Below are 22,960 nucleotides of genomic sequence, written 5' to 3' on the forward strand. Positions count from 1 at the left end.
TTCATACTCCTTTAACTTCATTGCCTCAATATATCATGTATGACAAGATATTATTCTCAAATAATAGTCCTAATAATACTTAGATGAAGTTTTTATCATGTAAACAAATAACATTTACCCGAGACTGATTTTTTTAAACTGATAACACATGTGTTATTAAAAACATAATTATAGGAAGAGTGAGAGTATGAATGAAATTGGGAACATAAACATGGAAAATTGGAAAATTGGATTTTAACCAAAACTTATAACGATAGAAAAATATATAACAAGAATGCCGGGTACACAACGGAGGAGAAGCGATTGTACTGACTACTGCTATGAGGCAGGGTTATACGTTGGGAAACAATGTCTCAACTGTTATACATTGTATCTGTAGAGAAAGTAGAGGGTAGTGGTGCACTATATATGGAATTCTACAACTTGGGAATCAGCACGTAACGCTACTCTGATGCCTCTTGACGAAATCAAGGTTAATGCCAGAGGAACACAATGCAGACACTGAGTGAACTGAGGTGAAATGGGGTTTCACGTCGTACTTATGATCATTTCACTCATATGACGACGTGCGTGCGTGTGTATGTGTGGCTGCTTGTACTATCCCAGACTTAAGCTGGTTTTATAGGAGATACCATGCCGCAGTTAAGCATGGATACCCCACTCAAACACATTATACCGACTCCGAGCCGACCGGTCCTTGATTTACCCATTAATGTTGAGCGCCAGGCAGGGAACAAAAAGTACCATATTTTAACATATTTTAGTATGATGCGGCCGGGGATCGAACCCGCGACCTTCCGCTCTCGCGGCGGACGCTCTAACCCCTGCACGGTTGCAATGCAGACACTGGAATAGACTGACATCGTATACAGATGGCCAGCCACAGTCGGAATAGGTGAAGCTGGCAAGGATCGCAATGTAATCAGAGTAATCGGAAAAGTTTCATCGGTACAACTCACAGTCCTGGTCGTTGTCACATGGCCGACCGTCGTAAGCATCTGCGTTTGAAAACCGGGTGTCGGTACAGTTGCAGCCTTTCACAATAGAAGTCTGGAGACACGTCTTCCGACATCCCTGTAGAACAATAACCATAGCACAGGAACTTTACCAAACCATCCGTTATTATCTTGATACCTTGAGTGAGTGAGTGAGTTTAGTTTTACACCGCACTCAGCAATATTCCAGCTGTATGGCGGCGGTCTGTAAATAATCGAGTCTGGAGCAGACAATCCAGTGATCAACAACATGAGCATCGATCTGCGCAATTGGGAACCGATGACATGTGTCAACCAAGTCAGCGAGCCTGACCACCCGATCCCGTTAGTCGCCTTTTACGACAAGCACAGTCGCCTTTTGTGGCAAGCATGGGTTGCTGAAGACCTATTCTACCCCGGATCTTCACGGGTCTGGATACATTGACCCTCATAGAAAAATCATGTGGTAAAACAACGACAAATGTAGTTTATTCATAGAAACAAAACATGGCCAAAAAAAATCATTTTGTAATGCCGATAGCTATGGTCGTATGAAATGCAGTTATTTTCAAGATTTTGGTATACAATCCTCACATATCACATAGTTATCTGGTGTAACATCTCCCAACTACAACAACATCTCCGAGCCTCCTCCTCGCTGACTGTATCAAATGCCGAATTTTACGTTGAAGTATTGCGTTCCCTTCTTGAGGAGCGGCTTTTACAATACATCACGGTTTTGTACTGGAAGATCTATCTGGCCTATTTTGCGACCAATAAAGTCCCAAACATGCTATGTGGGATTGAGATCTGGGGCTTCTTTCACGAAGCAACCTTTACTAAGGTTAACCTTAACACCCATTCTTTAATGGTTGCTTCGTGAAAGGAGCCCCTGGTGGGCCAAGGTAGAGTTGCTCATTACGTAAGAAATCTCCACCGGCACGAGCACTATGTGGCCAAGCATTGTCGTCCATAAACACTGGCCTTGTGTTCAAAGAATGTGATACAAGAACCCAATCTAGGAAGTCAATAATATACCCTTAAAAATTGTCCATTCAGATTTGGTTTAATCGCCACAAGGTTACGTTTACAGTCATGTGAGAGATGTCCCCGCAAAATCAATTGACCCCAGCCAAACGGTTATTGCTCCGAGGCATTCCGTTGTGGGCATGCAGTGCTTCTGTCAGTTGCGCCAGACACAATAAATGAACAAAAGAAATTGACTTTGGGCCGATTTGGTGCCTTCTCCATGACATGCAACTTCAGTGACGTCGAGCTTGACACCAAACTAGTCCCGGATGGGACTGAACACAACAAAAGTACCAGAATCAGTACTTTACTAAGACAGTGTACTCCCAAATATAACATATGTTACATTTGGCCACTTTCTAAACGACATTGTGAATTCGTGCTGCTATGTTCTCTCGGGAAAACAACGGGCGTTAGATAGGTCTATACCCGGCCGAGTTTAGGCCATCTGTTGGACAAACGGTGTGAACGCTACTGTCACCAACGTTAATAGGATGCTGGTCTTTCCTTACCAGTCGGCTGATAGTCGACAGATGACAATCAACATCTCTTGCAATAGAACTGAATGACATGACAGCATTCCGCACACCAATAACTTTGAGCAGTTGTCAGTTGTTGAGGCCCCCAGATTTGCTTATCAACAATCAATTAATTTTAGGTTCCAAATATATTGGCTCTGGTGTATAAAAGCCATACTAGTTGAAGAGCTTTCGGAACATGCCACACCATACTTAACAGAACAAAACATTATCAAGAACAAAATGCCGAAACATCCTTTCTGGACAGCTCTTCCCCAAGGAAGTAATAGAGAGGCCAGTATATCCACACATCTTGCAAACCATTCCACCCTCGAAATGAGGCTAGGAAGGTTCAGCCTTCGTCAGGTCCTCCCTTCTCTTCCTTATATTCAAATATGTATTTAATGGGGAAAGGTTTTCGAGGCCATTCTGTCAGGAAAATGTCTTCGGGAAAACCATGTTTCATATTTTTCTTATATCTTTTAAAAATTTGCATTTACCTTATTCATCTAATATACTATTTCTATATGGATATATTTCTATTTGTATAGTACGGAATATAATCGACATATGGGAAATTCTTTTTAGATGAGATCAAAATGTCAAAATATCATTTAAATTCTCTATGACTGCAAACTCCTCATGGCTAGTCAGACATGGTGGAAATGTAAACAGACATAAGTGTCCCTGAAAGTGCTCCACCACAGTTTCTAATCCCCTTTTGTTAGTGGATAGCACAAGTACTTACCTCAACAGAGTACTTCCCCTTGTAAGCGATCTTCCCTCCACGGACACAGTTACTGTATGGCTCACCTTTCTTCTTCACCACTTTCTAAATACGAAACAGAGCATGATATTAACAATAACCCTTAACATCATGAACTAGGTGCTTTCTTTACATTCACAGAGTTTCTGAAACAAATGGGATAAATACTATGTAAATTCTCAAAAACGGCTTTTTTTAATCAGATTCCGAAAGCGCGTTTCAGTTGGGGTTTTTTGGGGGGGTGGGGCGTGTGCTGGTTTGTAAGGTACGGATGCAGTACAGGGGCGGAAACAGCTTTTGAGAAGGGTGGTGCACACTCTTGAGAAAGTGGGGTCGGGGGGCTTCGTTCAGTTGGTTTCGTTCTGAATTTGGTTTACAGGACAACAGGACAACGTCATTGCATATGTCTTCTCACTTATCTGTAGTTTCTTTGTTGTGTTCAGGACGTACTGTTCCACGTTGTTCAATAAACATAGAAAACTAGACATAAAGACACATGAGAAGAGACCCGGGTTAGAATTGATCTTGGACTCCATTATTGACAGACCGCGGCCAGTAGCTGGAATATTGATGTCTGCGGCGTTAAACAACATACAAACGAAACCAAATACGTGAGAGGAACAATTCTGTCAAATCTACAGCGTTACATATTAAAGCAGTTCATTTGAATACCTAGGTTGTAGGATAGTTATCTGATTTGAAAGAGTATTCTGCATAGGCTTTCGCATTTCGAGTACTATTCCCACGTATGCAATGTCTTCTATACTTCTTCTAGATACTATAAAGGGTCTACTTTATTCGTTGTATGTATGTGCCCCTTGGGTGTATCTGCAAGAAACGGGGTTTTTTTTCCAGAAGACCCATGTGAACATCTAAGTGATTTCACGCAGGAACAGGTTGGGCTCAGGACTGACTGACAATCACGCTCATGAAAGTTTCAAGCAGCCCCAGTGTACATCTCTCAGTCAAACGTCTTTACAGAAAGACAGAAATGTATGTTAGGCAAGCGTCATCCTCCAGGTTGTGTCGAGGGATCTGCATCCAAACAAAATTACCTCATGATCTGTAGCGCCTGAATGGGCTGCTACTAAAGACACGTTATTGTTTCTATTAAACATTAATAAGTTCAGTCAAAGGCGATATATCCTTTAGATTGCTTAACAAAAAGAAGCCAAAATGTTTGCAATGCATACAAAATCGCAGACCGTCCATGTGAAACGGATTATCGTTCCTTCTATTTAGGCTCTGCATTCATGCAACGAATACAATTACTTTAAACAAGCAATCTTTGTAGTCGAAATCAGCGATGAATATAAATAGTGAGACAGTATGTAAATATACATGAATGAGTTTGAAAACATACCAGTTCCAAATTACGAATGGGATATATATTCTAGTGAGTTTTTAAGACACCGAGGGACTGAGTATCTGCTAATGTGTCTGGCGAGGAAGGCGGGAGGGGGTAGTTCCAGGGGTAGGAAACTGATATTTGTCACAGAACGGATTGATATTTTGGTCGGTGCTTGAAAGCTGCTGGAAGAACCCCCTTCCTTCCTCCAACCCCCTACACCAGTTCTCAAAATTTCTAAATAATAAAAACTTTGATCCTTGCAGACAAGTGCGTGTTTTAGGGCTCTTAGTTATTACTATTTATGTTAGCTTGCTTCTACCCGATGTAAACAGGCCAGCTTGATGTGGGGAAATGTGGTATGTCATCAAAACACTTTGTCCAAATCTCACACCTGGACATACCCGCATAAGCATAATGACAAAAGTTATAAAAGTATGGGCCAAACAGGCAATGCTAACCTTGCATATTGGAATAAACAAGTAAAGCACATGCTGGACACAATAGCTCAAAAGTTCCGGGTCACATGTTCTCGTGGTGCGAGGACGCCAAGCACATTGGGTTATCATAGATTTATAACAGTATACTGTATTAAATATGTGTGACCGGATTTAAAGGACAACAGTACAAAAACCTTTCATGCAATGGTACCGCGTAGATTTCCAGTAAATACAAGTTATGGACATGTATGACGCAAGGATGTCCTGTCGCAACAGCGGTGCTAACTTGAACATTACCCGCATGGATATTAGATGACCAGTGATGACCCAGTCCTAATTCGTCAGGCACAATACAGTCCAATGACCCATGCCAAAGAACTGCGCCAGCAATGGAGAGCGAAAGCCCGACTCTCTACCGATACCAGCAGAAGATAGCTGTAGGCCGGTCTGAGGCCGTGTCGTCGGATAACACGTCCCTGGGTCAACTGCAACTTGAGGCCATTGGTCTGATAAAAGTCGCCGTTTTCTTCACGTTAACGACAGACGTCGTCGTGTATGGTGATGCCGTAACGAAGCATAACACCAGGGGATGGGCCATGCAGCTGAGCCCTTTGTTGGTGGCTCAAGATGATATGCGGTGGCGTTTTGCATGACTGCAAGCTGGATCTTATTCAGTGCCTGGCACACTCAGTGGTCAACGTTCTCAACAGGAAGTACTCGATACCGCCGCCGTGTCATATAATGATAACCATTCCTTTGCCAGCCGTCCTATATTAAAGGATGACAACGCCAGACCTCACCGTTCTCGAGCCGTCATCGCCCATTTGGAAAACAACGCCACCGAAACATGCGATCGTTCAAAAAATTAAACCGCTATTGAAACGCATAGCATGCCAAGGCTCACGTCTGCACAACGTCATGAGGCCATTGGGATGGTCCGTGGGGGGAATGTCTCAACGACAAGTGGCTGCACATTTCTACTGCCACCGGAACACCATTTCTGCACTGGTGAGACGCTACCAGAACACAAATGACGTCATCGATCGGCCACGTTCTGGACGCCCACGTGTAACAACGCCAAGACAGGACAGATGGATAAGGGTGACCTATCTTCGCCACAGGTTTCAGACTGCAGTGATGACTGCCCGAACCATCCCAGGACTTCGCCGTTTCCACCCCAACACAGTTCGACAACGTTTACGTCATCACGGGATCAGACCACGACGTCCCGCCATACGGCCAATCCTGACACAACGTCATCGACAAGCTCGCCGAATGTGGGGCCGAAATCATGTCCGCAGACCCTTGTTTTGGTGGAGAAATGTTGTTTTTACAGATGAGTCTAGGTTTAACATTTCCCATAGTGATGGACGTCAACGTGCCTATAGACGCGCGGGAGAACGTTATGCACAGGCCTGTGTCTTGGAGAGGAATGGCTTTGGTGGTGGTTCCGTGATGATTTGGGATGGAATAACAGCACGCCAAAGAACTCCTTTGGTGATTGTTCAGGGCAACTTAACTGGTGTGGGCTACAGGGATCAGATTCTTCGACCTGTGGCAATTCCTTTTCTGCAACGTCATGGCCCTGGGTTAACATTCCAACAGGACAATGCCTGCCCTCATACGGCAAGGGTTGCTATGGATTTCTTGCAACACCACGTCACAACGTTGACTTACTGCCTTGGCCTGCAAATTCACCGGATTTCTCCCCGATAGAGCATGTTTGGGACGAGATGGATCGACGTCTAAGCCGTCTTCCTCATCCGCCAGATAACGTCCTTGACCTTGCAACAGAACTTGAGAGAATCTGGCGTAACATCCCACAAGCCTTCCTTGCTCATTTGATAGGCTCTATGCGTCGTCGATGCACTGCTGTTCTCAATGCCGATGGTGGACATACCCGTTATTGAGCTTGTGACATGGTCGTTTGACCCCTGTCCCGCTTGTGGACTCGTGACGTCATTGTGATTGACTTTTCAATTGAAATTCTCCCGACTTGTTATGGTCTCATGATCCCTCCATTAAAGTTTATATGGACCTTTGACATTGTTATCGTACTTATCAACTGGGATAATATTTTGACAATGCACAGTTTCTTTATGTGGCTAGTATATATACTAGTAAACTCATAATGATATGGACAGCATGTTACAGTTGAAACTACTTTCATTGAAACAAGAGAGTTTGGGCTAGACCGCCATAAATACATCTATTTCTGGTTTGTTTGTTTGTGTAACGCCGCAGCCAGCAATATTCCACCAACTATAAATAATAGAGTCTGGACCAGACAATCCATCATGAGCATTGATTTGCGTTTGACATATGTCAAATCAAGTCAGCGAGCCTGATCACCCGCCTCTTTCGGCAATAAATAATCTGGACATAGCATGGCGTTCAGAGTTTCATTACATTCGGACCTTCTTTCCACATATCTCTTAACACAGTGATGAAACAGAATAAAAAATAAAAGATTGCGGTTTTAATTATTAGGGAGCAAACCGAAAGTTGAAGCTTTGAACGTAAGTGAACCCATGAGCACCCGCTGACATACCCAAGGCCGATAAGAATGAATTGTGTTATTGATGGAATAACAGCTTACAACGAGATGCAATGAAATGAATTCCAAAACTTTCAGCTCACCAATCGCAGCCCTACGGATGTGACCTTTCCCGGGGCAAGGTCAATCCCGTTGTCTTCCGGAAATGGAAACTGGAACGGGTCATGGATTGTCAGCCTTGCTCCAGCTGTTCTGGACAGAGACCCTATGTATTCGTCCTGCTCAATCACCAGCTCCAAACTCAACCCTACAAACAAAACAAACGGCTCTGATTTGTGCTAAACATAGGAAGTGAAGCAATTCGTAACGTAGAAGTTGGATGATTCCGCATGACTGGACACATCCGATTGTGATAGATCAGAGGTTTGAAACTGAAAGATGCCTCCTTTTGTGTTATTGAGAATGGGCATATTGTGATTAAAAATTACCACAACTATCAATTAAACATTGAAATACCACTGCTTGTAATTTTACAGTGACACGCTTTGCTTTAATGGCAGTTTGTTTGATGGTAATTCATTCGTCCATGTCGAGCACTCATTATCTTCAGAAACATGTCATGGTAGAATGCATACAGGTCCTTTGTTAGGCAGAGCCACATATGTATCACATGCATAAATGACGAGATGGATATATGTGTCAGATATCGGGCGAATGGAGGTGGAGGTAGATTTAACGAGAGAGATATGGCGCATGATAGGACTGTGATATACAGCAGTCACAACGGGTATTAACATATTTGGTGGGGACAAAGTTCTATAACACTGAGTTGGGACAAAGTTCTGTAACTCGGTTGGGACAAAGCTCTATAACATTGGGCTTGAGAAAGGGCTGTAACATGGGGTTGAGACAAGGTTCTGTAACACTGGGTTGGGACAAAGTTCTGTAACACATGGTTAGGACAAAGGGCTGTAACACTGAGTTGGAACAGTTCTGTAACACAGGGCTGGACAAAGTGCTGTAACTATGGGTTCGACAAAGATCTGTAACACTGGGTTTGGACAAGGTTCTGCAACACTGGGTTGGGACAAAGTTCTGCAACACTGGGTTGGGACAAAGTTCTGCAACACGCGGTCGGGACAAAGTTCTGCAACACGGGGTTGGGACAAAGTTCTGCAACACGGGGTTGGGACAAAGTTCTGCAAAATACGGGGTTGGGACAAAGGGCTGTAACACGGGGTTGGGACAAAGATTTTTGACACGGGTTTTGGACAAAGGACTGTAACACGGGGGTTGTGACAAGGTTCTGTAACATGGGGTTGGGACGAAGTTCTGTAACACGGGGTTGGGACAAAGGGCTGTAACACGGGGTTGGGACAAAGTTTTTTGACACGGGTTTTGGACAAAGGACTGTAACACGGGGGTTGTGACAAGGTTCTGTAACATGGGGTTGGGACAAGATTCTGTAACACGAGGTTTGGACAAAGGACTGTAACACGGGGTTTGGACAAGGTTCTGTAACATGGGGTTGGGACGAAGTTCTGTAACACGGGGTTGGGACAAAGGGCTGTAACACGAGGTTGGGACAAAGGACTGTAACACTGGGTTGGGACATAAGGGCTGTAACCCGGGGTTGGGACAAGGTTCTGTAACAATGAGCTGGACAAAGTTCTGTAACACGGGGTTGGACAAAGTTCTGTAACATGGGGTTGGGACAAGGTTCTGTAACACGGGGTTGGGACAAAGGGTTGAAACACAGGGTTGGGACAAAGTTCTGTAACACGGGGTTGGGACAAGGTTCTGTAACATGGGGTTGGGACGAAGTTCTGTAACACGTGGTTGGGACATAGTTTATGTGACACGTAGTTGGGACGAAGTTCTGTAACACAGGTTTGGGACAAAGTTCTGTAACACGGGGTTGGGACAAAGGGTTGAAACACGGGGTTGGGACAAAGGGTTGTACCATGGGGTTGGGACAAAGGGCTGTAACTTGGGGTTCGGACAAAGATCTGTAACACTTGGTTGGGACAAAGTTCTGTAACACTGGGTTGTGACAAGGTTCTGCAACACGGGGTTGGGACAAAGGGCTGTAACACGGGGTTGGGACAAAGTTCTGTAACATTGGTTTGGGACAAAGTTCTGCAACACGGGGTTGGGACAAAGGGCTGTAACACGGGGTTGGGACAAAGTTCTGTAACATTGGTTTGGGACAAAGTTCTGCAACACGGGGTTGGGACAAAGGGCTGTAACACGGGGTTGGGACAAAGGGCTGTGACAAAGGGCTGTAACACTGGGTTGGGACAAAGTACTGTAACATTGGTTTGGGATAAAGTTCTGCAACACGGGGTTGGGACAAAGGGTTAAAACACGGGGTTGGGACAAAGTTCTGTGACACGGGGTTGGGACAAATTTGTGTGACATGGGGTTGGGACAAATGAATGTAACACGGGGTTGGACAAAGTTCTGTGACACGGGGTTGGGACAAAGGACTGTAACACGGGGTTGGGACAAGGTTCTGTAACATGGGGTTGGGACGAAGTTCTGCAACACGGGGTTGGGACATAGTTCTGTGACACGTAGTTGGGACGAAGTTCTGTAACACGGGGTTGGGACAAGGTTCTATGACACAGGGTTGGGACAAAGGACAGTAACATGGGGTTGGGACAAAGCTCTGTAACACGGGGTTGGGACAAAGGAGTGTAACACGGGGTTAGGGACAAGGTTCTGTAACACGGGGTTGGGACAAAGGGTTGAAACACGGGGTTGGGACAAAGGGTTGTACCATGGGGTTGGGACAAAGGGCTGTAACTTTGGGTTCGGACAAAGATCTGTAACACTCGGTTGGGACAAAGTTCTGTAACACTGGGTTGTGACAAGGTTCTGCAACACGGGGTTGGGACAAAGGGCTGTAACACGGGGTTGGGACAAAGGGCTTTCACACTGGGTTGGGACAAGGTTCTGTAACACGGGGTTGGGACAAAGGGTTAAAACACGGGGTTGGGACAAAGTTCTGTGACACGGGGTTGGGACAAAGTTGTGTGACATGGGGTTGGGACAAATGAATGTAACACGGGGTTGGACAAAGTTCTGTGACACGTAGTTGGGACGAAGTTCTGTAACACGGGGTTGGGACAAGGTTCTATGACACAGGGTTGGGACAAAGGACAGTAACATGGGGTTGGGACAAAGCTCTGTGACACGGGGTTGGGACAAAGGAGTGTAACACGGGGTTAGGGACAAGGTTCTGTAACATGGGGTTGGGACGAAGTTCTGTAACACGTGGTTGGGACATAGTTCTGTGACACGTAGTTTGGACAAAGTTCTGTAACACAGGGTTGGACAAAGTACTGTAACACGGGTTTGGGACAAGGTTCTGTAACACGGGGTTGGGACAAAGGGTTGAAACACGGGGTTGGGACAAAGGACTGTAATATGGGGTTGGGACAAAGGACTGTAACATGGGGTTTGGACACAGATCTGTAACACTCGGTTGGGACAAAGTTCTGTAACACGGGGTTGTGACAAGGTTCTGTAACACTGTACTGGGACAAAGTTCTGCAACACGGGGTTGTGACAAGGTTCTGCAACATTGGTTTGGGACAAAGTTCTGCAACACGGGGTTGGGACAAAGGGCTGTAACACGGGGTTGGGACAAAGGGCTGTAACACGGGGTTTGGACAAGGTTCTGTAACAATGGGTTCGACAAAGTTTTGTAACATTGGGTTGGACAAAGGGCTGTAACACTGGGTTTGGACAAAGTTCTGTAACACGGGGCAGGGACAAAGGGTTAAAACACGGGCTTGGGACAAAGTTCTCTGACACGGGGTTGGGACAAAGGAGTGTAACACGGGGTTAGGGACAAGGTTCTGTAACATGGGGTTGGGACGAAGTTCTGTAACACGTGGTTGGGACATAGTTCTGTGACACGTAGTTTGGTACAAAGTTCTGTAACACAGGGTTGGACAAAGTACTGTAACACGGGGTTGGGACAAGGTTCTGTAACACGGGGTTGGGACAAAGGGTTGAAACACGGGGTTGGGACAAAGGACTGTAATATGGGGTTGGGACAAAGGACTGTAACATGGGGTTTGGACAAAGATCTGTAACACTCGGTTGGGACAAAGTTCTGTAACACGGGGTTGTGACAAGGTTCTGTAACACTGTACTGGGACAAAGTTCTGCAACACGGGGTTGTGACAAGGTTCTGCAACATTGGTTTGGGACAAAGTTCTGCAACACGGGGTTGGGACAAAGGGCTGTAACACGGGGTTGGGACAAAGGGCTGTAACACGGGGTTTGGACAAGGTTCTGTAACAATGGGTTCGACAAAGTTTTGTAACATTGGGTTGGACAAAGGGCTGTAACACTGGGTTTGGACAAAGTTCTGTAACACGGGGCAGGGACAAAGGGTTAAAACACGGGGTTGGGACAAAGTTCTCTGACACGGGGTTGGGACAAACTGGTGACATGGGGTTGGGACAAATGAATGTAACACAGGGTTGGACAAAGTTCTGTGACACGGGGTTGGGACAAAGGACTGTAACACGGGGTTGAGACAAGGTTCTATGACACAGGGTTGGGACAAAGGACAGTAACATGGGGTTGGGACAAAGCTCTGTGACACGGGGTTGGGACAAAGGAGTGTAACACGGGGTTGGGACAAGGTTCTGTAACATGGGGTTGGGACGAAGTTCTGTAACACGTGGTTGGGACATAGTTCTATGACACGTAGTTGGGACGAAGTTCTGTAAGACGGGGTTGGGACGAAGTTCTGTAACACGGGGTTGGGACAAGGTCTGTAACACAGGGTTGGGACAAAGGACAACAGGGGTTGGGACAAAGGGTTGAAACACGGGGTTGGGACAAAGGACTGTAACATGGGGTTGGGACAAAGGGCTGTAACTTGGGGTTTGGACAAAGATCTGTAACACTCGGTTTCGACAAATTTCTGTAACACTGGGTTGTGACAAGGTTCTATATCACTGTACTGGGACAAAGTTCTGCAACACGGGGTTGTGACAAGGTTCTGTAACACGGGGTTGGGACAAAGGGTTGAAACACGGGGTTGGGACAAAGGACTGTAACATGGGGTTTGGACAAAGGGCTGTAACTTGGGGTTTGGACAAAGATCTGTAACACTCGGTTTCGACAAATTTCTGTGGGTTGTGACAAGGTTCTGTGACAAGGTTGGGACAAAGTATGCAACACCGGGTTGGGACAAAGTTCTGCAACACGGGGTTGGGACAAGGTTCTGTAACATTGGTTTGGGACAAAGTTCTGCAACACTGGGTTGGGCAAAGGGCTGTAACACGGGGTTGGGACGAAGGGCTGTAACACGGGGTTGGGACGAAGGGCTGTAACACGGGGTTGGGACAAGGTTCTGTAACTATGGGTTGGACATAGTTCTGTAACACAGGGTTGGACAAAGGTCCATGACACCGGGTTGGGACAAAGGACTGTAACACGGGGTTGGGACAAGGTTCTGTAACATGGGGTTGGGACGAAGTTCTGTAACACGGGGTTGGGACAAAGGGTTGAAACACGGGGTTGGGACAAAGGACTGTAACACAGGGGTTGGGACAAAGGGCTGTAATTTGGGGTTCGGACAAAGATCTGTAGCACTCGGTTGGGACAAAGTTCTGTGACACGGGGTTGGGACAAGGTTCTGCAACATTGGTTTGGGACAAGGTTCTGCAACACGGGGTTGGGACAAAGGGCTGTAACACAGGTTTGGGACAAAGGGCTGTAACACGGGTTGGGACAAGGTTCTGTAACAATGGGTTGGACAAAGTTCTGTAACATTGGGTTGGACAAAGGGCTGTAACACTGGGTTGGGACAAGGTTCTGTAACACGGGGTTGGGACAAAGGGTTAAAACACGGGGTTGGGACAAAGTTCTGTGACACGGGGTTGGGACAAAGGACTGTAACACGGGGTTGGGACAAGGTTCTGTAACACGGGGTTGGGACAAAGGTTTGAAACGCGGGGTTGGGACAAAGGGCTGTAACATGCGGTTGGGACATAAGGGCTGTAACACGTAGTTGGGACGAAGTTCTGTAACACGGGGTTGGGACAAGGTTTCTCTTAACACTGGGTTGGGACAAGGTTCTGTAACACGGGATTGGGACAAAGGGTTAAAACACGGGGTTGGGACAAAGTTCTGTGACACGGGGTTGGGACAAATGAATGTAACACGAGGTCGGACAAAGTTCTTTGACGCGGGGTTGGGACAAAGGACTGTAACACGGGGTTGGGACAAGGTTCCGTAACATGGGTTGGGACGAAGTTCTGTGACACGTAGTTGGGACGAAGTTCTGTAACACGGGGTTGGGACAAGGTTCTGTAACACGGGGTTGGGACAAAGGTTTGAAACGCGGGGTTGGGACAAAGGGCTGTAACATGCGGTTGGGACATAAGGGCTGTAACATGGGGTTCGGACAAAGATCTGTATCACTCGGTTGGGACAAAGTTCTGTAACACTGGGTTGTGACAAGGTTCTGTAAGACTGGATTGGGACAAAGTTCTGCAACACGGGGTTGGGACAAGGTTTTGCATAATTGGTTTGGGACAAAGTTCTGCAACACGGGGTTGGGACAAAGGGCTGTAACACAGGGTTGGGACAAAGGGCTGTAACACTCGGTTGGGACAAGGTTCTGTAACAATGGGTTGGACAAAATTCTGTAACACGGGGTTGGACAAAGTTCTGTAACACGGGGTTGGGACAAAGAGCTTTAATATGGAGTGGGAGTAAAGTTCTGCAATATGGGGTTGAGAAAATGGGCTGGGACAAAGATGTGTGACAGTGGACTGTGATCGGCCGCTGACAAACGGCTGCTTCAAGTGTCTCGGGACTGTGACATAGGGGCTTCTGTTTAGTTTCTCTTTGCTATAATACCCCGTCATATAGTCGCTTACCATACAAAGGTCCTGACTTGTACGAGCGTATTCCCTTGGCCGTCTTGAAACCATTGAATGTGTAACAGTTCCCGTATAAATTATTGTAGAACATCGTGAAGTTCCTGGCAAACACAAAACAACATGTTGCTACTTGCTGTTGTCCCAGCATTGTTGTTATTCACGATAGCTGAAAGACGTTTTATACTTCATTCAATTTAAGGTGAGCATCTTTCAACATGTATCGTCAGTGTTACGAACAATAACTATGGTAATGTGTACAACCACATGTAAACATGGAACCGTTCCATATGTAAACGTTCAAGCATTGAACCAAGCTGGATTTGGGTTTGTATGGATATTGAGTTCTTGTTTCCTGGACTTTTTTTTCTATCGCAGGAACAATGAAGCCAAACCTTTGCAAAAAGCAAATCATCTCAGCAACAGGGGCTCTTGAAATTTAGATCAATTGTATTCTACTCACTTGGCGCCGCAGGTTTCTCCGTTGATGGAGCACGACTGCAGCATCTCACGGAGTTGGTGGCCCATGGTGAGTCTGGTGCTGATGTTCATCTTGACGAGGGCCATGCTGATCTGATGAGCGGCCACGGACTGCCCCGTCTCCTTCCCTTCCTCCAGCCATGGCAGTTCTGGTGAGTCATAGAAGGACCCCACGTTCCTCCTCTGCACAAACATACACACATGGAGTAAAAACACTGCAAGAAGGAGCAAGAGTGTGACTCACTTGGAGGGGGTCTGCGGGGAGGGATCACGATGGAGGGTTGTGTGGGGGTTAAAGGGGAGGAGTCACGATGGAGGGTTGTGTGGGGGTTAACGGAGAGCAGGCACGATGGGGGATGTATGTGGGGATGAAACGGCTTGAGTCACGATGGAGGGTTGTGTGTGGGTTAACGGGAGGAGTCACGATGGAGGGTGTCTGTCCGGATGAAACGGGGTGAGTCACGATGGAGGATGTCTGTGGGGATGAAACGGGGTGAGTCACGATGGACGGTGTCTGTCGGGATGAAACGGGGTGAGTCACGATGGAGGATGTCTGTGGGGATGAAACGGGGAGGAGTCACGATGGAGGGGGTCTATGGGGTTAACGGAGAGCAGGCACGATGTAGGGGGTCTGTGGGGATGAAAGAGGTGGATTTCACTCTACGGCTACCCTTACATCCGTCTCCCAGGACCCGGTGAACTACGCTTGCCGGTTATAAAGTGCCAGCTTACCGAGAAGCTATATAGCCTGTTCACATAGTGCGTACTGACACCGGTTCCATTACATGGCGCCTGGCAATTTGTAACAGAAAAAACATATTTCAAAGAATTTTGGGTTTGACGAGACAGGGGACACGTTCTACCAACTGGGTCTATGTGAATTGTATCAGTGGGCAGAGGCAATAAAGTGTGGGACAGTAACAACACGTCAATCCTGACAACCTGATCCACTGGGACACACACTGATCCGCACGAACCATGTGAGGGTGTGTGTGAGTAAACTAAATGTATACAGCCCAAACAATTACATGATATTGACCAGAGTATATATACAGCGTTGATTACATTGATGTGGCTGAGTGTTCAGCGGAGTGATACCATGAAAGAGAGATCCCTCTAGAGTATATATGTGATGCAGTGCACTTGTTGCAGAGTTGAGGTGATTTTGTAATAATATGTTGTGTAGGTAATACATACAAAATGGTGAAGCGTGTTCCGGGTACTTCGATGTTGTGGTTGCTTTAATGGAAAGTGTAACTGAATTTGGAAACTTCAAAACAGAAAGTCGCCCATTTACGACATATCAATGTCAGTCATTCGCTCTCAGTTGTTTTAACTGGGGTTTTTTTTAGCGATGGTTGATTTGTGCAGTCAGAGAAGGACTTCAGTTCAAGAAACTTTGTGCTTGCTTGGGCTGCAGTACATGCTGACTAATCCCCAGAAGCTACATAGGGATCCCTAGAAGCTACAGAGGAATTCCTAGAAGCTACAGAAGGGATCCCTAGAAGCTACAGAGGAATTCCTAGAAACTACAGAGGAATCCCTAGAAGCTACAGAGGAATTCCTAGAAACTACAGAAGGAATCCCTAGAAGCTACAGAGGAATTCCTAAAAACTACAGAGGAATCCCTAGAATCTACAGAGGGATTCCTGGAAGCTACAGAGGAATTCCTAGAAGCAACAGAGGAATTCCTAGAAGCAACAGAGGGATTCCTAGCAGCTGCTGAAGGATCCCTAGAAGTTCAAGAGGGATTCCATGTAGCTGCTGAATAATCATTACAAACTACAGAGGGATCCCTAGCAGCTGCAGAAGGCTTCCAAGTAGCTGCTGAAGGATCCCTAGAAGTTCCAGAGGGATTCCATGTTGCTGCTGAATAATCATTACAAACTACAGAGGGATCCCTAGTAGCTGCTGAATAATCCCTAGAAGCTACAGAGGAATTCATAGAAGTTGCAGAGGGATTCCTAGAAGCTACAGAGGAATTCATAGAAGTTGCAGAGGGATTCCAAGTAGCTCCTTAGGGATTCCTAATAGCTGCTGAAGGATCCCTAGTAGCTGCTGTCATATCCCTAGTCCCTGCTGCTTAAGGGTCCCATGGAAACCAAAAATTAAAACACAACTCCAACAGGCCAAGCTGCAATGTTTACTAAGCCTGACACGTTGATAATCGTTGGCGAGTCTGGTCTACACAAGTATATATGTGCTGATTTGTACTTAGTGTTTATTTCATATTTGAGTATTTTAGATCACTTAAGTAATACGTTACATAGGAAGCAACGTAAAATAATTGATCGTACTGCTTGTATTACAATCCGAATGATACTCACGTCATAGGGGTCGTTAGTTTGTTGGTCGCCGCTGTAGTCGCCGCTGTAGTCACCGCTGTAGTCGTAATAATTCCCACTGCCGCTCCCACTATAGTCATTGTAACCACTTCCACTACCGGATCCACTGCCGCTTCCACTTCCGGAACCACTGCCACTGTCACTGCCACTTCCGCTACCGGAACCACTGCCGCTGCCATCACCACTGCCACTTCCACTTCCGGAACCACTACCACTTCCACTTCCGGAACCACTGCCGCTGCCATCGCCACTTCCACTTCCGGAACCACTGCCGCTACCATCGCCACTTCCACTTCCGGAACCACTGCCGCTGCCATCGCCACTTCCACTTCCGGAACCACTGCCACTTCCACTTCCGGAACCACTGCCGCTGCTATCACCACTCCCATATCCGGAACCACTGCCGCTGCCATAACCACTTCCATATCCGGAACCACTGCCGCTTTCGTCTGCATAAATCACGCCATTGTGTAACGCTTCCTCCGTTTTATTCACTATGTTCGCCAGGACCGATCCTCCCTCAGAAAGTTTTGATTGTTTTACAATATTCTTGTTGCATATGGTGACAGCAGGAAACTCTAAAGGAGCGTGCAGCACCTAAAATTTGGGAAGTACTGTTACTTGTTTTTGAAACCGTGCAATTATTGCTGGTGAGAATCAATCATGGTTGAATTGATAAATCAAGATATATATGACACATAGTTTGCCTAATCGAATGTCTGCGAAACTCAAGTTTAAACGTTTTTGTTTGTTTGCTGGGTTTCGACCGCTAGAATCAAGGATATTACTAGTTAGATAAACTCCAGCAACCATAGTGTGTTGGGTGGTTGTCAGGTTCAGTAACTTGGATTATTGTGTGTGAGAATACCCCGAAGGAGGGGATCGTTGTTAACAAATATCAATCATTAGATTTTCTGGTCGAGACTCAGTTTACATATACAGGCTGCTGTCAAAAAACGGAAGCGTTTAACAAACGAACACACCAAATGAAGCAAAAGCATACATATATGTTTGTAAGAATGATAACTTGATTCAAACGCATCAGTTTGTGATCGTTATATATAGACTGCTGTCGAGGAAAACGTCTACCGAAATACATTTTGTCTAATTACTCCACACGGTTAAACAAAGAAATAAATTCGTGATGAATGACAAATGAATTCCATTAAGGTGCAAAGCTGTAACCCAAAAAATGTTGAGACAATGCGTTTGGCATAAAAAAAGTAAGGCCTCATTAAAACAGCTACCGAGAGGGAGAGCTGTTAGTATGATCATCGCGGGCGTCACATATGCCCACATGCTGAGAACATTCGGTTTCACCCATGTTTCCATTACGAGGTAGACGCGGCGTTTAAAGCAGAGTGGTCGGTGATGCCCATTGATTACCAACACGTCCGTGGGTCGCGGCAGCAACGCGAGAACATGGTGCTCAAGCATATGTCAACCAAAGCGTGGAATGACATAAACCCCACTTTAGAGTGAGTGAGATCAGTAGTCCCTTCAGCAATATTTCAGCCATATCGTGACCAATATAAACCCCACAATACAACAGGGTGGACACGGTCGGCAGGTGGGAGACTTGGGGCGAGTGCTGTTCTCTGATGTGAGCAGGTTTTGATTGTTTATGAGCTGGTCGTCGGGTGCGTGTGCACAGACGTCAACGCGAACGGGGGCGTTGTCTGGTTATCATTCAAGTTCATCACTTCAAAGATGTGTGTGATGTTTCGTTCTGCTGCCATTTGTCAGTCAATATCCACCTGGAGATACTACTCAGATTGCATAAATGTTTAAACATCCAACATGCTTTTGAATCGTCTCTCCTCGTGTACTTCTGATTCGACGTCAGCTGACGTTACCGTAATGCATTCAGGCCATACAGCATGTTCAACGTATTCGTCTTGGTAACGATCTACAGTTTACTAGAAACGACCAAATCCTTTCACCATCCATAGTGATCTACCTTCAGTTGTTGGCGATCTATATCACGTTTTTTAAATTGTATTGTCTTTCATAGTTAAGATATTTTAGATTTTCATGCTAGTTTTACAATTATATCTGTGATATTCTAGTTATTTTTACTGTCCTTTGCCGACAGGTTTTTATAATTTACCAAGATTTATTATGACAATATAACTTGTTTTAGTCACGATATGGCTGAAATAGTGCCGATGTGACTTAAAATCCTAACTCACTCACTCACTCCACATCCATAAGAAATCTCTGCTAAAAACAGTCAATTGTGAGTGTATCATGAGTATATATACTATCCCAAAAAAGAAACGCATAGGCGTTTTGTATTTTTTAAAAACTATTAATTACCTTTTGTGTTCAAACAATCGTCAAAATATGTAACAAAAGTGTTCATAACATGATTTTACACAATTGCACAAGTAAAAAACCGACTTTACCTGAACATGTTGTATTTGATAACATTTCTTACAAGGATTAAAAAGGCATCGCCACAAGGCAACCGAAATCACCTTCCAATTGAAATTGTGCAGCAAAGAGCATGCACTGTCTGGCTATAAAAATCCAGATTACTTTCGGAAATCGGCATCGCGCTCAGCGTATCCGTTATCTAAAATTATCCACTTGGTTGTATAGACATTTCCTTCTTCTAAACCGATGTAGAATTCATGTACTGAAGTCTATTTGTGGACGAGCTATACATGTTTGAAAATACAACATTTTCGCAACAGATTTCTGGCCTATGCGTTTCTTTTTTGGGATAGTATATTTGTTTCAGCAGTATTACAGCTGTACGACGTTGTTTGTAAACAAAAGGAAATCTCTGGTAAAGGCAGAGTGTACAGTCTGACTATATCATGAGTATGGATATGTTTCAGCAGTATTACAGCTGTACGATGATGTTTGTAAACAAGTCGAAATCTCCGGTAAAGGCAGAGTGTACAGTCTGACTATATCATGAGTATGGATTTGTTTGACGCCACATTCATCAGTATCACAGCCATCGGACGGGGTCTGTAAACAATTGAATCGGAAAAGTCATAAAACAGTTTGAAAGATTTACTGAATCCTTGAATGTTGTAAAGCTTGTTCTAGGAAATCTATACTGCTGGAAAAGTGGAAACTGCACTTACCTCTATCATTGTGTTGACGGGGTAGGAGTAGTATTTGGTGAACAACGCTCGTATCTGATAGCCACATAGCACAGCACACGTGAGAAAAACAGCTGTATAGAACACTTTCTTAATGATGTTATTGGATATAGCGATGCGATTGACGCCATGCCCTGACCAGTTGTTCGAAAAGTGCTTAGCTTCTTCCTTGAAGCTGTCCTTCATGATGATCAGTCCCAAGTTCTTCCTGATTTGATGTTCTGGAGATGATCACCCAAATATAACACCCAATTTCCACCCACACACACTGGATTCAAGGTACATGGGGACTGATCAATAATAATCACAACACTTCATAAAAGCAAATTCGTGATACACAAAGTCCGGGTGGGTCACCAATTCATCCACTTCTGGATGAAAGCAAGGTTGTTGAAGACGTTCAACAGCGATGTCGGTGTTCTGTTGTTGGAGATCAGAATGTCCCGACCAGAGATCCACGTGATAGCACACTGTCGATTGTCCTGTCATCAATGTGATCTGTGACTCGACTTTCTCGTGTGTTCAAGTTATCGATTACTGTGATCACTGGTCGGTGTCAGTGCCACCAGAATATTGACGTTCATTAGAGATATTTATTTATTTATTCATCCCATGCTAGTCCCATAGGTTCATTGTAGATCTCCTGACGACTCGATAACTACACAAGTGCAACCTTAACTGCATTTGAATATCAGCTCAATAAGCTACTTTCCATTTGCAAGAGAGTATATCATCATCATAAATTGTGTATAAGCACTGTTTGGATGGTTGAAAACAACCTTACACACGGTACATGGTTATAGCAAGAATATTTGAGTATCCCTTACACAACATGCGGGTTGTGCTCTGTTATTCTGGGTGGAATAGTACTACACGATGTCATGGAGTATTGACGACTGCAGGCATTGTAATATATACAGTACAACCAGAAATTATTGAGAATTTAAAGATTGTATTTATATTTTTTTTTCATTCATTACTCACGTATTAAATGTGAATATTAGCAGAACATAACTCTAGATTCAAAGACAGGTGAACAGTTAGTATTTTGTCTAGTCACCATGGGCAGCAATGCAGGAAGCAATGCGGCGGGGCATACTACTGATCAAAGAAGTTAGAAAGTCGTGGCCCATGCTGTCCGAATATCGGACCACCTCTTCTTTCATTTCAGCAATATTTGTCAGATTTTTCGTATTGACACTTTCCTACATAAGTCCCCAAACATTTTCTGTTGCATTTAGGTCAGGGCTATAGCTTGGCCAATCTAAGAATGTCATATTTTGGGTCCGAAACCAGGCCTGTGAATGCTTTGAACGATGTTTGGGGTCGCTGTCCTGCTGGAAAATCCAAACATTTCCATAGAACAAGTGAGCAGATGGAAGTAAATGTCCCTCGAGAATATCTGTGTACCGCTCACTGTTCATATTCCCTTCAAATACACAGAGGGGCGTTGCCCCTAACACAGATATGCCACCCCACAAGTTAAATTTCGGACTGTACTCTGGGCGCTGATACAAAGGTTTTTCAGTTTGTTTGGTCCAGAATTTCAGTGTATTAGGAAACAGCCACACAGAACTTTCATCTGAGAAAATCACATTGTCCCAGTTACAATTTCTATGCTGTAAGGACCAGTTCAACCTTCGCTCCTTTTGTTCAGGTTTCATGATCGGTGATGGAATTCCTCGACTTTTCTGCCAACCCATTGCATGCAGCTCAGTTCCAATTGTCTCCTTACAGACAGCCACAGTTCCTCTATCAATCATATCCAGCCTTAAGTTTTCTAAACTCCTTCGTTTGTTTTTTAGAAACATGAATACCAAGCCGCCTCCTGTCACCGACAGTCAATTTTCTGGGCCTACCTGCGCCTCCCTGGTGCTCAATGCCATATCCATTTGCACTAGTTTTCAAAACACGATAAACAGTGGACATAGGGATGCCTGTTCTACTTGAAATCACTTTAGCTGATCTGATGTCCTTGTTATAATACTCTAAAATCAACTTCCTCTTCTCTAAATCATCCATACTGAGGATCAGTGAAAATGTCGTCTGCTAGCAAGTAAACAAAGGGGGGTAACTCTTCACAAACTAATGAAAAAGGATTAACGGAGTTGTCTCTCTTGAATGAAACCAAGTACTTGATAGCTGGTCAAGGTTGTTTATACTAGAAATCCAATGAAACATATTCCTAAAATTATCAATAATTTCTGGTCATACTATATATCATGCATTTAATTACACATACAGAAACAACATCATTATCATGTCCTTGGTAACGACAGCTTCTGTTTCATCAGAGGACTCGATTCCAATACAGTACATCGTGGATGAACGTGAACACTTGCTTGGTAATGACACAACTGAGTAGTGAAACCATAATGCATACACAACCACACTGACTGCTCTTCTACAAGTCAACGTTCCTGTGTCCCAGGGACTTATAATCAGGTATCTAAATAACACGGTTTCAGTTTCAAAGCTTCTACTTACCAGAAACAACATAAAGATAATCAGTGGGCGTGTCGGGTCCACT

General features: G+C 44.9%; 1 protein-coding gene across 1 annotated transcript in view; it reads right to left on the bottom strand.

Moving 5' to 3' along the window:
- The window catches only part of LOC124271546 (amiloride-sensitive sodium channel subunit gamma-like), a 33,000-nt gene extending 12,061 nt beyond the window's left edge, over positions 1-20,939 (bottom strand). The window contains exons 1-7 of the mRNA XM_046706688.1: positions 20,413-20,939; positions 17,294-17,908; positions 14,950-15,149; positions 14,487-14,590; positions 7,716-7,879; positions 3,270-3,353; positions 960-1,074 (exon numbers count right to left, since the gene is read on the bottom strand). Coding sequence (XP_046562644.1) covers positions 960-1,074; positions 3,270-3,353; positions 7,716-7,879; positions 14,487-14,590; positions 14,950-15,149; positions 17,294-17,908; positions 20,413-20,616 — 1,486 coding nt within the window. The 5' untranslated portion in view covers positions 20,617-20,939. The remainder of the gene's footprint in view (positions 1-959; positions 1,075-3,269; positions 3,354-7,715; positions 7,880-14,486; positions 14,591-14,949; positions 15,150-17,293; positions 17,909-20,412) is intronic.
- Between the last annotated feature and the right edge of the window lie 2,021 nt (positions 20,940-22,960).

This window comes from Haliotis rubra, unplaced genomic scaffold, assembly GCF_003918875.1.
Source record: "Haliotis rubra isolate DU_JTF1 unplaced genomic scaffold, ASM391887v1 Scf161, whole genome shotgun sequence".
NCBI classification, from domain to species: Eukaryota; Metazoa; Mollusca; class Gastropoda; order Lepetellida; family Haliotidae; genus Haliotis; species Haliotis rubra.